The following is a 16,164-nucleotide window of genomic DNA, read 5'->3' as shown; positions in this document are numbered from 1 at the left end:
GTTTCAATGCAGCTCTGGTGAATATACTGACTTCTGAATCACTGTTTTGTGCACCATATCCAAACCTTCTGTGAACACCACTGAAGCTTGGTAATAACAAAAACTGGCATGTGCTGTGAGGGTGCAAATCGCTGTTTTCCAGTGGCTTCATATCTTAGAGTTCACAGTTTTATTCTGCTGCTGTAGATAAAGTAATTAGTCTTTGAAGGACAATGACATATTGGTGTGAATTCAGTTTCCTGAGGAAGGCTCGCAACTACAGGTCAGAATGTTGATCTTAAAATGTCAACCAGTTCCATTCCACAGGTGACTCATCTGTTGGCATAACAACCTGGGAACCATTTTGTACCAAACTGATTTTGATTTATCAGATCCTTCATTTTAAAACCAATCTTAGACAGACATTTATCCATCATATCTACAGTTCGGGGGTGGGGGGAGGTGGTGTGGGAGGGATGTGGTATTTTATAACTTTGCTAGCCTTGTGTTTTATATTCTCTACTTTGCCAGAATCCAAATGAATAAGTAATGTACAGTATTTGAAGGCCAGCTAATTTTAATTTATTTGGATATATATACCTGGAATTTCTATGAGGTTTCCAGTTTCTTGTCAGCATCAAAGTTGGAGATTGATAGGAAAAAAAGGTGTAAAAGAATTCACACAAGCAGCAAAACAGGAAGTAAGAATAACAATGATTTTTAATAATGTTGTAAACATTTTACAGAAAGTGAAGTAAGATTGGAATGTACATCCAGGGATTAAAGGTGGAATTGGAAACATCACTTTTTGCAGTGTCAGCATGCTCCCTCTGACGTTTTGTTGTGAGATTACAGAAATTGTGCCCCAGTGCTTTGTCATTGGGTTTTGCTGTTTGAAATTTGAACCTGAAAGTTTGGAAAGAAATAGGCAGAGCACTGTTACCTCATTTGTGGACAAATGCTATATTTATGCAAATGGCCTGTTCCTATTGCTAGTCATGAAATATGAGCAGTTAAATTGGATCATACTTCATTATATAGCCCACAGTGCTACTTGGTGCATATCAATGTCATTCTCAAGAATCTTGTATAGTCCTAGCCCTTTCAAAATTTCTTTCCTTTTTTCAGGATGTGCAGACTATCCCTGCAACAACTCAGAAGCCTACCCTGCGTCGCATTTTGTGCGTTACAATTGCATTGGTTATTCTGCTTTCGACTGTGGTCTTGGGGATAATATGCACCTACAAGTACTACCATCTTACTCAGGTATGATATTACATTTCAGTCGATAAAGTGTACAATTCCTAAAGTATGCAAACATATTGTTTGATAACTTCAAATATATAACAAGGATTCAACATCAGTGACTGGTGTTGATTAACAACAGATGCTGGGACTGATTTTCATTTCCCATTCAACACATTTGTGTTTAAAATTTAGAGCACCATGTTTTCTTTAAACGATGCTTCTCACATATTGCAATATTTTTTATGCTAAATTAAAACCTGATTGCTTAACCACACACTTATGTAAATTTGATCCCAATCTCTATGTGTTTAAGACGTGCACAAAAGGGTATCAGTGGGCATGCAATACCTTACCACATGGGGCTTGGTGAGATCACGTCTGGAATATTGTATGCATCTTTGGTCTCCTTACCTGGAAAAAAAAGGATAGAGTTGCTTTTGTGGGAGTGTAGCAAGAGTTCACCAGACAAGCTCTTGAGATGGCAGGTTGGTATCTGAGGGGATATTGAGTAGGTTAGGTTTTTCTTCTCTAACTATTAGAAGAATATAAGCTAAACTCACTGAAGTGCACAGAATCCTTACAGGAAAGACTATATGAGATGACTCTCATTTGTTGCGGAAATTAGGTATTGTTACGTCAACTCAATTTGACCACTGGTTGGCCCAAACTACTTTCAAAGATAGCCTTCATTTGCATAATACTACTGGCTGGTCTCTGCTGAACAAGTTGAAGAGGGGTAGGCCATTTGGGACTGAAATGAGAATATTTTTGTCACTGAGAGTGGTGAATATTTGATATTTTCCACCTCGAGGGCTCGGTTATTGAGTTCATTCAAAACAGAGATCAAGAGATGTCTGAATAGTAAAGAAAGCAATGGATACGGGATAGGCATGGAAGTGATGTTTGAGGTAGTAAATCAGCCATTATTGTGAAGAATCGAGTAGGCTTGAGGGGCTGAATGGCCTACCACTATTTTTTTACATTCTTATAAATGATGGCACTAATGCACTTTTTGGACTGTATATGTGCAGTTCATGAATAGTGAGAGTCTGAATCACAGAAGCAGATGATAACTGGAGGGTTAAAAAGCCTATTCTTACCTGGGCTGCAAAGCAGTGATCTTCCCTACTTTGTGTTTCTTTTTATTTCCTCATTGAGAACGATCACTTGTACACATTACACCACCAACACACTCCAGCATTGCAATTGGTGCCCAATTCCTGAAGATGCCCTCCATAGCACTTCAGATCCTCCTTGCCCCACAACCTCTAACCACCCTCATTCCCCAGTATTACTGATCCTTCTGTGTACCCAGGATCACTTCTTGGTTTCCTCTCCAATTTCCTCCTCTTCCTCCGATGTCATCTCACCAGCAATCAAGTCTGCCCTCTCCACTATTCTTTTCCTCCCCACACTAATCCTATCCGGTCTTACTCCCAACACTCTCTTCACAATCTCTACCTGTTGCCCTGCAAGGAGATCATGGAGGAAAGACCTTTGTTCATATTTGAGCATTGAAGAGTAATTCTACTGTGCACAAAATGCTGCGGGCATTGTGTGAGGTAGGGTTATGTAATCTAGCATCAATCTTGCCTTGGACCCCTGCATTATTACTTCCAATGTGTGAAACTATACCTTGAAAAATTTCTAGTCTCCTCTTCCATTGAGTACAATGCTTCGGTATCCCAAATTTCAAGTGGCAACTGCTCTCGTCTTTGTGAGCGTTATTGAAACAGGACCCTGATATAATTGATATTGGCCAAAACTAGCTCAACCAGTGACAGTACACTTTTAGTAAGGCGTTTGACAAGGTCCCTCATGTTAGTCTGATCCAGAAGATTGAGATGCATGGGATCCGTGGCGATTTGGTAGACTGGATTCAAAATTGGCTTGGCCGTAGATGACAGAGGATAGTGGTGGAAGGGTGTTACTTTGACTGGGTGGTCTGTGACCAGTGGTGCTCCACAGGGATCAGTGGTGGGACCTCTGTTTGTGATGTATAAATGACTTGGATGAAAATGTAGATGGGCTGATTAGTAAGTTTGCGGATGACACAACAGTTGGTGGAGATGTGGATAGTGAAGAAGGTTGTCAAAGGATATAGATCGTTTGTAGATATGGGTGGAGAAATGGCAGGCAGAGTTTAATCTGGACAAGTGCGAGGTATTGTGCTTTGGGAAGTCAAATGAAAGAAAAGTATACAGTAAATGGCAGAATCCTTGGGAGCATTGATGTACAGGGATTTTAGGGTCCAAGTCCATAGCTCCCTGAATGTGGCAACACAACTAGATAGGATAGTAAAAGAGGCATATGGCATGTTTGCCTTCATTGGTCAGGGCATTGAGTATAAAAGTCAGGAAGTCATGTTGCAGCTGTATAAAACTTTTTGGTTAGGCCACATTCGGAGTATTGTATGCAGATGTGGTCACCACATTGCAGGAAAGATGTTGAGACTTTGGAGAAGGTGCAGAAGAGGTTCACCAGGATGCTGCCTGGATTAGAGCATTAATTATAAGGAGACGTTGGACAAATTTGAGTTGTTTTTTTTCTGGAGCATTGGAAGCTGAGGGGAGACCTGATAGAAGTTTATAAAATTTGAGAGAGGCACAGATAGGGTAGATAGTCAGAGTCTGTTTCCCAGGGTAGAAATGTCATTCACTGGAGAACATAGCTTTAAGGGAAGAGGGGGAGAGTTTGAAGGAGATGTGTAGGGCATGTTTTTATATACAGAGTGGTGGTAGGTGTCTGGAATGTGCTGCCAGGGTGGTAGTGGAAGCTGACATGATAGTGGAATTTAAGATGCATTTGGGAGGGGAATGGGGGGACATGGATCATGTGCAGGCTGGTAGGTTTAGTTTAATTTGACATCATGTTCGGCACATACGTTGTGGGCTAATGGGCCTGTTCCTGTGCTGTGTTGTTCCATATTCTATGTTGTATGTTAAAAGGTCTTCTGGAACTGCTCAAACGCCTAACAGCAACTTTTGGTGGTAACTTTTACGTCACCAAGTGAAATCCACTCTCAGTTCATTTTGCACTTTGTTTTCCCATTGAAGAAGCTCCACTCCACCCCAACTGTTACTGCACAGTTCTGACTTACCACTAATCAAGAGTTACCAGATTCCCATCCCTTCTCATTTAGTTGAGGGGTAGTATTTATGCAGTTGAGGACTGACCACGATGATAGTTTGAACCATCCAGTGATGAAATTAAATAGACTTACCAATGTCTGTTTCCACTTCAGATAAGAGTCATCCACATCTCGTCAAATCCAAGTGATGCTGTGGGATGTCTATAACAAAAAATGTGGGAGTTAAAACTGTTAATGAAAAGGCCATCTTATCATCTAAAAAAAATTCTCCAACTGCATTTCACTTTTTCATGACCTTAGTTCCCAAAACACTTTTTAAAAAAAAATAAATAACGTCTGAAGTGTAGCCTGTGTGATAATGTAGGAGAACAAAGGCAGCTAATTTGTGCACAGTAAGATCCCTCATGAAGCCAAGTCCTATTGACTAGATGATCTTCTCTTAATGATAAAGATTTAGGCACAGGCTGGGCCAGTGGGGGTGTCACTGGATCTTCCACCCCACCTGAGGGATCAAATCTCTGCATCTGGAAAACCACACTCAATAGGGCACTGAAATTCCCCTCGAAAGTAGAGGGATGTAACCATTTCTGTTCAGAAATCATGAGGTAACTTTATGCCGCAAGCATTCAGTGGGTTTGAGAGTAAAACACGAACACATTTCCAGGCAACTCGTCTTGAAGTCACCCACTTCTGATTTGAGCAGTGGCAGAAGAATAATGGGAGACCAGTCTGTTCAAGGGAAGAGTTTCCTCAGCTGACATTCTAATGAGACTATACACTTAAGATAATTTTAAAAAAAATTTTTTTAAATTTTACTTACAGCGTGGTAACAGGCCCTTCCAGCCCATTGAGTCCATGTCGCCCATTTTAAACCCAAATTAACCTACCCGTACGTCTTTGCAATGAGGGAGGAAACCGGAGCACCCAGAGGAAACCCACACAGACACGGGAGAATGTACAAACTCCTTACAGACAGTGACGGGAATCGAACCCCGATCACTGGCGCTGTAATAGTGTCGTGCTAACCGCTACGCTACCGTGCCGTAAAGAGTTCCAGTTTTAACTAACCTGAACTCGACAGAGTTCAGTCACAGCTACAGGTTAAAATTGTCCTATAGTGGGTAAAGCAGCCAATTATTATTGAGGAATACTTAGAGTTTTTTTATATATAAGGCCTAGGCAGACTGCTGATTTAATCTCTCCACAGGAAGTAGACTGAATACAGGTGTACACCATGTAGAAAATCAAGTAGCGACTGAATATAAATGAAGAAAGTTGTAACTTATCAAATGAAACATCCCTCTCTGTAATAAGGAACATTGCAAGAGCAAAATAAATTTTTCTAACTATAAGTGATGCCTTGTCAGTAAATGCAAAATTATCAGGCTCAATGTTGTATTAGATATGTAGTTAATCTCACAGAAGAATGCAAATATTTAATCCATATATTTAAGGTAGAAGTCCTTTAAAGGAAAACAAGATAAATGAGATTAAATGTTTACATTAGGAAAAGTGAATGTAATTAATTTCCTCTTTTACATGGAAAAACTGGACACAGTGAGACAGTAAGTTAACAGAAAACATGGGGTTTGTTGCCATGTTACGATTTGGTTACACAAACCTAATCAAGCTTTGGAAATGAACAGCAATAGTGTAAGATACAAGTCAAGATTGGCATTTTAAAAAGCCACGTAGTTTCTTTAAAAATTTATTTTTTGGTGCAAATATGTAAATTAGATTCTTAATATGGTACTGAAGTCATACTGATCAAGATACATTTTGAAAAAAAAAATGTGATCATCTAATTACATCTTTTAATAGGTCCAACTGCTAGATAAAGAATCCATATTTAAATTATGACAATTTGAGCAAAATCAAACAGATCAATTAGTTACAATTTTCATTTCCAGCTAAATAAAATAACATGGGGAAGAGTTATTATTTTCTTTGATGTTTTACCGAGCAGACAGAAGGAAAACTGACACGTTATCAGACTGAGGTAGATTTGAATGACATTCTGCTTTATAAAACAGCACTTTAATCTTTGGGTTGCCAGGATATGCTTATTATACCGTGAATAGGTTTAGAAAAACAAAATAAAAACTGCAGGTGCGGTTAGCGTAATACTATTGCAGCACCAGTGACCCGAGTTCAATTCCTGCCGCTGTCTGTAAAGAGTTTGTACATTCTCCCCATGTCTGCGTGGCTTTCCTCCAGGTGCTCCGGTTTCCTCCCACATTCCAAAGATGTACAGGTTAAAAAGTTGTGGGGTATGCTATGGTGGTGCCGGATGCACGGCAACACTTGCGGGCTGCCCCCCAGAACACACTATGCAAAAGGATGCATTTCACTGTGTGTTTCGATGTACATGTTACTAATAAACATATCTTAATCTGAAATAAAAACAGAAACCACAGGAAATATTTGGTAGGTCAGGTAGCATCTGTGAAGGAAGAAACGGAATTAATATTTCAGGTCAATGGCCTCTCATAAAAAGCATGAAAAGTTAGAAATCAAATTTTAAGTTGCAGAGAAGGGGGAAGGGTAGAGAAAGTAAAGGGAATGTCTGTGAAATGGTGGAGACTGAGAGAGTGAATAATGCAAATGGTGGTGTTGGCTGAGAGAGGGTGATGAATGCTCCCCTTGAATGCTGTCTGCCTTGAAGAAAGAGGAATAAAACACTGGTGGAACTATGAGATACAGAAATAACCACAGCTGCTGAAAATATGAAATGTAAGAGAATGTTGGAAATGCCCAGCTCAGTCACCGTACTGTAAGGGCAGGGGAGGGGAAGACGTATTGCTGGCAGCAATGTTGAAGATGGTTGAATAATAGCAAATGAGCTGTTGAATGTAGAGGATAGTAGGCTGGATAAGTGGAAGCCTATCCATGATCTGGGTGATGGGGAAGAGTGGGTGTGAGCTGAAGTGTGGGGAATGGAACAGATGTGATTGAGAGCCCTGTCAACCACAATGGAGGGGAAGTCACAGTTAAGGAAAAGGGAAGACGAGGTGGAGAAACCAGTGTAAATAAAATTTGTTACCATCAGCACAGGTGCAACTGAGCTACAGAAACTGGGAGTTCAGTTCTTGCAGGAAGCAGGAATGAGAAGATGTATAGTTGAGTGCAGTGGGTGTCTGGGGGGATTGTGGAGAATGTCGGTAACCGACCTAACTCCTGAAGTCGAGATGGAGAAACTGAAGGAGGGAAGAATCAGAGGTGGACTGTTTGAGAGTGAGAGGAGGATAGAAACTGGCACTAGAGATGGTAAGACATTTCAGTTCTGTATGAAGTAGAGAAAAGCAGCACCGCTATAGGGACCATTCCCTCTGTGACTCCCGGGTTCACTGTTCTGTCTTCACTAACTCCCATCCCTGTTTACTTGGCATCATTCTATGTAATCACGGGAGTTGCAACTCTGTGTTTTATCTCTTCCCTTTCCAACATCTGGGGATCCAATCACTCCTTCTAAATGAAACAGCGATTCACTTTACTTCCAATTCAGCACACTCTGTTTAGTGCTCACACTGTGTGGTCTCCTTTACAAATGGAGAAATTTTCAATAGAAATTTTCTCAAAGGGAAAGGCAGTATTTTGTGAGAGATAATATTAAGAAATTAAACGTGTTTCTATCTTTTGGTGATATCCAACATTTCCTGGTTAGTTACAGCATTGCAAAGCCTCTTGTATCCCTGTTTTGTGTTGGTGGCATCATTAGCGGGAAGAGTTCCTATTTCTATTGTCTTAGAATCTTAAGCTATGTTTAGGTCATTGCTAATTAGTAGGACACATTTGAAACCTTACCCATATTATCTTTAGAGCTCAAAGAGGCTTTCACCTGCTCATTTGTGACATTCCCACATCACTTATCCTTGTGCTGTCTCTTGATGATACCGACTGCTTGCAGCCAGTTGTTGTTGGACCATGGGAGGGTTTGTGTGGTAGATTGTCCTCCATTAAAATGAGTTTAAATCTGTGGCAAATGTTTTCAATCTGGCAAATTTTATGGCATTCATTAATAGATTCTGAAATTTAATAGAACTTGTTTCTGTCAATCTGGGTTTGGGTGAGCTGTGTGGCTAAGGAATTCTGCTTTCTATATTTTTCTGTATTTGCTGATTTACTAATACACTGGGCAATCATGCTTGCATCCACCTGATGGGACATTAGTGGGATCTGCTCTGCTGGAAGTTTATTCCTTTCCCTTGAAGATTGTTTCTGTTTACTAGTAAAGCAAATACACTTTCCACAGGGATGTTGGTCTTTTAGAGAAGTCTGAGCTAGTTTTGAGATTTTGGATGAGGGGTCATCCTAATTTCCTCCAAAGTAACTACATAAGTAGGTTGAATTTAAAAATTGGGGTGGGACCCAGATATGCCTGGACTGCATCCTTTGTGTACCTGATAATAATTCCCTTTGGAAAAACTGGAAAGTGGGTAATACATTGACTGGATGATGATGTTGGGAAAATTAGGAAAATGTTTTGTTGAGAAATTCATTCCCAGCTGGCGGTGTTACAGTAAGTTGGTGCCTTGCAATCTACCTCTAAAATTCACTCCATTAATGGAACGAATTTCAGAGGCAGAGTACAAAGTGCAAATATGAGAATACATTTAGCACTGCCATCTGGGAATGAATTTCCAGACATTTGTGTTATATTCCCTTGCATGTGTCTACTTGGAAAGGAAATGGTAAAGGATGTTTGTATTGTTAACTAAATTCAAGATTTCTGATTCTATTTCCTTTCTTCATATAGGCCCCACCTATGTTTCACTGCCAGGTCTTGTATGATGAAGACTTGGCCTCTGGCCCAAACAGAGCCCGACTGGAAGAGGATGTAGAAATTCGCATGGACGATGAAGTAGAGCTGATCAATGTCCCTGTGCCTGAGTTTGAAGGTGGTGACGCTGCCAATATCATCCATGACTTCTACCAAGTGAGTCCTGAGCTAGATGCACATGTTTATAACAAATGTGCAAATAACTTGGCGGGGAAAATCTAATGATAAAATAATATTGCCGTAAGAAAAAAAACAAAGATTCTGTTATCACATTGTTGCTGCTTACCGATTTTCAGACACAGGCTTGGATTCCTTGCATCTCTGTAGTGATACAGACTGTCCTCTGGGTAATGAACAGGTTCCATTTTTATAGATGTCCATAAGTTGGAAAATACACAAAAATTACTCAATATGATAACCATACCTCCACAGTATTGTAATGAATGGCATCAAAATCACGTAAGACTGACTAGAAAGAACAAGTATTAAAATGGATAGAGGGAGGAAACTAGTTCTGCCATTGATAGAAATGTATGTACATACGTCATATTTTTGAATAATATTATGGGAGTTCGTTCATGTGCAAGAGTGTCCATAACCTGGGGACTGCCTAAGCAAATAATCTGTGCTCCATTGGAAGGGCACGCGCTCACTGGATCATTTTGAATCCTTTGGCTCCTTGTAATTCCCTAAATTTAGCCGAGTGTGAGGGATGTTAAGCCAAGAGCAGGTGGACGAATAAAGTGCAAGGTAGATTGAGAGAGCAAGAGTTCATCTTTATCGTATAAGAGGTCTGTTCAAGAATCTTATAACAGCCATCCCGGGGTGAGTTATCCACTACTTAATTCTGAGATTACATATAAGACTCCCCACTGGTGGGCTTTGAGTTTCAGGAGCATGTTAGGAATTGATGGGTAACAAGGAGGGAGATTTTAATAATTAAGGTATGCATTTGTGGGTGAATTTGTTAAATCCAATCTCCAATGTAGATTTGGAAGCAGAAATTATTTCCAAAATAAAAACAATATTTGCTTTTTGTCACAGAGCTTGACTGCTTATCATGACCTCTCCTTGGATAGATGTTATATCATTGAACTCAACAGAACCATTATTTTGCCACCTCGCAATCTCTGGGAGCTGCTGACCAAAATGAAGGCAAGTTTATTTTTTGTCCTTTAAGATCAGTAAAGTCTTTGGTTTGAACTCTGTACAAATAAAAAATGCTCTGCTTAGTAGTAATAGAGTGGATTTTCAGCTTCACACCCACAAATGAAAACTATAGTGTTCTCAAAAACGGGCACAATGTCAGTTTTATCCCAGGTGCCTTATTGAAGATTTTCTAAAGGGCTGAAGACCAAAAAGTTGCCCTAAGATTTTTGGACCGATATATCATAGAAAGATACAATATGAAAACAGACCCTTTGGCGCAGTGAGTCTGAGCTGACCACTCCTTCCCCAATCCATTTTATTTTCTCCATATTTCCATTAACTCCTCAGATTCTACCTAGGGGCAATTTACAGTGGTCAGTTAACCTAGCAAATTGCTGGAGCTGTGAGGCAGCAGCTATACCAAGCCGCACCATTGTGCCTGGCCCTTATATATTGTGTTTACTTTAAAAATAATTTGAAGTCCAAATATTGACTATCCCAATATGATTCCTCAATGCTGTTAGTTAAAGATGCACATAATGTCCAACGTGGTGACAAATGTCGTAGCAGCATTTGACTCGTGTGACATCACAGGATGCTAGTAAACCTGAAGACAGTGAATGGTTGGGAAACTCTATGGGCTGATGTCATTTTGAGCATAAAGGCTGCTGTTGTGGTCATTTCAATCCCATTACTACAGGGTTCCTCAGGGTAGTGTCCTCGTCCCAAACATCTTTAAATGTTTCATCAAACAACTTCACTCCAGCATAAGGTCGGAAATACTGAGTTTTCTGGTTTCAGATAACCTACATCCCTGGTCTTCTTCCACACACATTCACCTGTTTCCACCCACCAGCCTCTCTCCCACCCCTCCCTTGGACTGCTATAGACTAGCAATCTTTCCTCTCCGTCCTGATACAGGGTCTCGACCCAAAATGTCAACATACACAATATTCAGGCTTGAATTGACAAAGCGATAAGCGTTCAGGTGCCAGCCATTGCATCTCCAGCAGAGAGACTCTAACCACTTATTCTGTGAATAAACAACATTACCGTTGTTAAATCTCCCATCATCACCATCCTGGTGGTCACCACTGATCAATAACATAACTGCCAGCCACATAAATGCTGCAGTTACACAAGCAGGTCAGAGGCTGAATGTTCTGAACCTGACTCTCTGAAGCCTTTCCACCATCAAACAACCAAAACCATCACTTTAGACATTCACTCTCTGCATGACTGGTACTGTGTTTCAAGCTTCAGTATATATGAAATAAAAATTCAGCTACTTTCGAAGGTTTCTTCAATACTACGTCCAAATCCTGTGGACTCTCAACACCCAGCAGGTGCCCCACAAGATACAAACCATATGGAATTGGAAATAAGTCATATCCCTTTATCACTGCTGGCTCAAAATCCTGTGACTCGCTACCCAGAAGCATCCTCAGAACACCTTCACCACAAGGATTGCAACAGTTCAGTAAGGTGACTCACTACCAGCTTCTCAAAGGCAATTATGGATGGACAATAACTGCTGACCTTGCTTACCCTTGTCTGTCTCTCATGAATGACAAAATGCAAGCTAACATTAAAAATCATAGGAAATAAACTATTAATTTATCACCTTCCTCTCTTTAATGAGTGCTAACTCCAAAACAAATTGCCGCAATGTACTGACATGTGCTATTATCGCTTGTTTTGAGTTAATGGTCACGTTTTTAATCTTCACAGCTGGGAACCTATCTGCCTCAGACTTACTTAATTCAGGAGGAGATGGAAGTCACAGAACAAATCGGCAATGTGCACCAGCTGGGTTCCTTTATCCGCCATCTGTGCAGTGGAAAGAAAACTTACAAACTGAAACGCAGGAGTGTTCAGAGAAGTGAGTCCTGCAGCTTTTTACATTGTTGCACCCAGAATACTTCCTTGATCTTGTTCAACAAAATGCCATTCATCTGAGTCATACAAGTTGATCTGACCTTTACTGATCAAAGAAAAATTTGTTAGGAAGAGTAAATGCTGATATAATTGTGTTCATTTCCTCTGCAAATTAGCTCTGATATTCCTTGGCAAATCAATAGTACTACTGATACCCACTAAAAATACTCAACAAATCTGGCAAACAGCCCACTGGTTTAACCTGTAGTCATACTATCATTGAGGAGCTTTTCACTTTGATTAAAAAATTGTAGTCAGATTTCAAATTATTGAAGCAGCTTTAATGAAGGTATTAACAAGTGGACAAATGAACCAGATTGAAAGTAAGCTGGGCCTAATGGGCACAGAGCCACATTTAGTAGTTGGTGCAGAACATGCATAGAATAATGGTCATACACCACAGGAGGCCCTTCAGCCCATCAAGTCTGTGCGAGTCATCCAACACCAATTTTCATTAATCCAAGCATTACATTTGATTCAAGTGTGATGTAAAGAAACTCATCAGCCAAACTTGTCTGAGTTCCTATTAAATCACAGGATGAACTTCAAAAAAATTGTAATGGTACTGAGGAAAGTGAAGCCTTATTATTAATAGTGATACAAGTCCTCCCTAGGTCATGACAGGGTTCCGTTCCTGTGAACTGTTTGTAATCCGAACAGTTCACAAGTCCAAAATGCAGCCGTGAACCGAGTCCCCACATGTCAGAAGATGCCTGCAGCCACTGGCAAATCCATCCCACAGGTCTCCCAAATGCCCGTTTGTATGTACATAAGTTGGGTATTCGTCAGCTGGGGAGAACCTTAATCTGAAAATATCAATTGGCTAATTTGTTTCAGATGAGTGAAAAATAGCTTAATCTACATGCTTTTTCAAAAGAAAAATTATACATGCTGATAACAGTGTTGTCTTGCAGCTTTTTTTGGGAACCGGCTGCTGTCCTTCCTCAGCTGTTGCTGGGCAGTGAGGACGGGACAAGCAAGTGAGCTAAGCAGAACTCCTAATGATGGGCTGAAGGCTTCTTCGATCCCTTTCATACTGGGGCTGAAGGAGGCGTTGCCTCAACATTTGGCCCTATCCAACCCAGGGATACTGACCCTTTGACTGCAGCTCATAGGCAGGTCAAGCTGACTCGGCAGGTCAGAGGAGGTAGTTTGTATGCATTATAGGAATTTACAACAGAAATCTAAATGTAAAGACAGACTGTCATCTTGTAAAATGGGGAGTGCACTACATCAGCATTCCCTGATCCAATTAATTCCCTTCATCTCATCATGCTTCACACAACCACTACACTTGTTATTGATTACTGTGTATATTGATGTGAGAGGGTGACCAGCAAATATGGAAAAAAAGACAAAAATAATGCAAAAGTAAACTGTTCAAAAAAAGAAGTCCTAGTTGAACCCTTCCTCTGAAAATTGAACAGTGACACTATTTCATTCCTAGAATACAACGGCAACAATTTCATTTTGTGTTTCAGCCATTGAGAAGCGTGATATCAAGAACTGCCATCGTATACGACACCTTGTGAACATATTTGTCATCGAAACATCTATTTGTGAAAAGGACTGAAGTTGTGAAGCCAACAGCCCATGTTAACTGTGTTATTCAAGGCACAGCTGCTTGAAGTTACTTGTGCACTCTAAGTCAATGATGTATTAGTTCTCTGCACTCTTTTTCACATCTTTGTGATGGTTCAGTAATGCTGTTACTTAAGTAGTTACAGAAACATTTTAACATTGCATTAGTTGCTTTTTGCAGTTAACAGACTTTATGCTGAAGAACAAGTCAGAACATAAAGGATTATCTTTCTTCCCTCTCTCATACTGCATGGCTAGCACTATCTAAAGTTTGAATTGGGAGCATGCATTTCACTATATCATTAAAATGTTTCAATTTAAAATAAACAAAGGGGTGGAAACTTGTTCTTCATGAAATGCACAACTGAGTTGCGCTGAGATACAAATTTTGTACTTCTGAAATTTGGTTCAGTTGACTTATACCATTCCATTGACTCAGAAAAGAATTTCAGAAGTAGAGAATAATGCACAGACATTACTATGTTGTGTGTTTAGCATCATTGAACTGAGGAACAATTTCTGCCCCCAAGGTAACAAAATATTAACATATGAAAAGAGAGAAATGTTGGCGCTGGAAGCGTGGCGACACTTATGGGCTGCTCCCAGAACACTCTACACAAAAGGTGCATTTCAATGTGTGTTTTGATGTACATGTGACTAATAAAGATATCTTAGCTCAGCCAAAAATAAGCGTTGTGTGCATTTAGATTGTAAATGCAACATAACAGCAAATGACATAACTGAGGGAATAAGATTTCTTGAATCAAAAATATAGGCTTGTATTTCATCTCAACCTTCTTGTTGTTTTAGTGGACTTTTGCTCTTTTGACACATTATGGAAACAACTGTGCATTGTCACACATTTTCAGGAGATTGTTCTGCTCAGACCTACTAGTTGAGCCTATTTTAAATGCTGTGAGAAACCCATATTGAGCACACCGCATCTCATCAATTCAAAGAATAAGCCCAACACTTATTACTCCTTGTACAATGTTCATCATGTGCAAACTCAGCATGAGATGGAGTCAAACTGTGACCTACAAGTGAAAGGGTCTCAATGGTATTGTTTATAAATTAGTTTTGTATCACAACTCCAAGGTGGGCTTCATGGTTACGTAATGAACTAAAGGATAGGCTTCAGGAACGTTAGACTAGTAAATAAATTTCCTGCAATGGGAAACACAGTAATGCTGTGTCATTGGGAATGCGTGTCCATGGAGTGTGGAAAAGGTGCGAGGCTCACCTGATGTAGAAGAGGCACATTAGCTGAAATGTGGCGAATAATATCAATGTTTGTCCCAGAGAAGACTGTGATGAAACAGTTGGAGGTGATTTAGTGCAGCTTGGCAGGATGTTCCTTCACACACCTTGTTACCAAAAGGAAGGATGCACAGAAATGCTTATTGACCTTAGGAAGGTGCAGGCACTTTGGTGCCTACTGATCTCACATACATCCCTGCTTCATCTTGGAACACATTGTTGCTGGCTGGCTGTGGTTACCTCCATTTCCTATTGTATCCCAAGCTCGCAAAATATTTCTTTCTTATCCCTGCTTGCAAACCCATCTGCAATAAGTGGGGACCTTGGGCTGAGAGCCATTGAGCTCAGGGCTGAGTTGGAGTGTCTTTGTGGTCAGGGACAGAAGAATGTGACCCCAAATGAGGCAGGTAGTGGGAACCTGAGGTTAGGTGTAGAGGAGCCATGGCCTTTGTAATTGTTCAATAGGTTTGAGGCTCTTGAGTGCCCATCAGCTCCTCCAAATCCCCTGCCACCCACCTACACATAAGGGCCACTGTACAGCAGCCAAAGAACTTACAACCAGCATGTCTGTGGGATACGGGAGGAAACCAGATAGTGGGACTGCAGCATAAATGAGCAGACTTACCATGACTCCAGGGCACAGGAAACCATTTAAGTGGGGGTACCAAAGAAGAATGTAGTAGTAGAACAGTGAGGGAGATTAATACATTGCAGTTAAAAAAAAATATCCTGAAGGCAAAGGGTCTGGGATACTGGAGGAACAGATAGTGGAAGGGGAAGGATCCTGTTCTGGTAATGTAGATACCAATAATTTTAATTTTCTGAAATTCTCTAGATTCACAGAAGGTTATATTAGATTGGCAAATAAGGAAAGTGACTCCTTTATTCAAAAAGAGAGGAAGGCAGAAAGCAGGAAACTACAGGCTGGTTAATTTAACATCTGTCACAGGGAAAATGTTAGAAGCTGGGTTTAATAATATTATTGCAGGGCACTTAGAAAGAAACTGAAGATCAGGCACAGTCAGCATGTTTTTATGAAAGAGAAATCATGCTCAACTGATTTTTTTTAAGAGTTCTTTTTAATGTAAGATGCTTATAGGGGAGCTAGTGGATGTGTAACACTTGCTAAGGTGCTGCA

The 16,164-nt window shown here is 40.3% G+C and overlaps 1 protein-coding gene and 1 long non-coding RNA gene across 2 annotated transcripts in view; one reads left to right on the top strand and one right to left on the bottom strand.

Moving 5' to 3' along the window:
- The window catches only part of LOC127571795 (integral membrane protein 2C-like), a 38,977-nt gene extending 24,521 nt beyond the window's left edge, over nucleotides 1-14,456 (top strand). Inside the window, exons 2-6 of the mRNA XM_052018505.1 lie at nucleotides 1,108-1,245; nucleotides 9,075-9,254; nucleotides 10,143-10,253; nucleotides 11,979-12,129; nucleotides 13,667-14,456. Of these exons, the coding sequence (XP_051874465.1) occupies nucleotides 1,108-1,245; nucleotides 9,075-9,254; nucleotides 10,143-10,253; nucleotides 11,979-12,129; nucleotides 13,667-13,758 (672 nt within the window). The 3' untranslated portion in view covers nucleotides 13,759-14,456. The remainder of the gene's footprint in view (nucleotides 1-1,107; nucleotides 1,246-9,074; nucleotides 9,255-10,142; nucleotides 10,254-11,978; nucleotides 12,130-13,666) is intronic.
- On the bottom strand, nucleotides 754-4,525 carry LOC127571796 (uncharacterized). The gene is made up of 3 exons (XR_007956515.1): nucleotides 4,451-4,525; nucleotides 1,581-1,638; nucleotides 754-885 (listed from the first exon to the last, which is right to left on the bottom strand). It is a non-coding gene; the product is annotated as an uncharacterized LOC127571796 (long non-coding RNA).
- Nucleotides 14,457-16,164: the final 1,708 nt, after the last annotated feature.

The sequence above is a fragment of the Pristis pectinata genome, chromosome 6, assembly GCF_009764475.1.
Source record: "Pristis pectinata isolate sPriPec2 chromosome 6, sPriPec2.1.pri, whole genome shotgun sequence".
In the NCBI taxonomy this organism is placed as follows: Eukaryota; Metazoa; Chordata; class Chondrichthyes; order Rhinopristiformes; family Pristidae; genus Pristis; species Pristis pectinata.
Note: the sequence above shows the minus strand (reverse complement) of the source record. Positions and strands in the feature narration are given on the sequence as shown.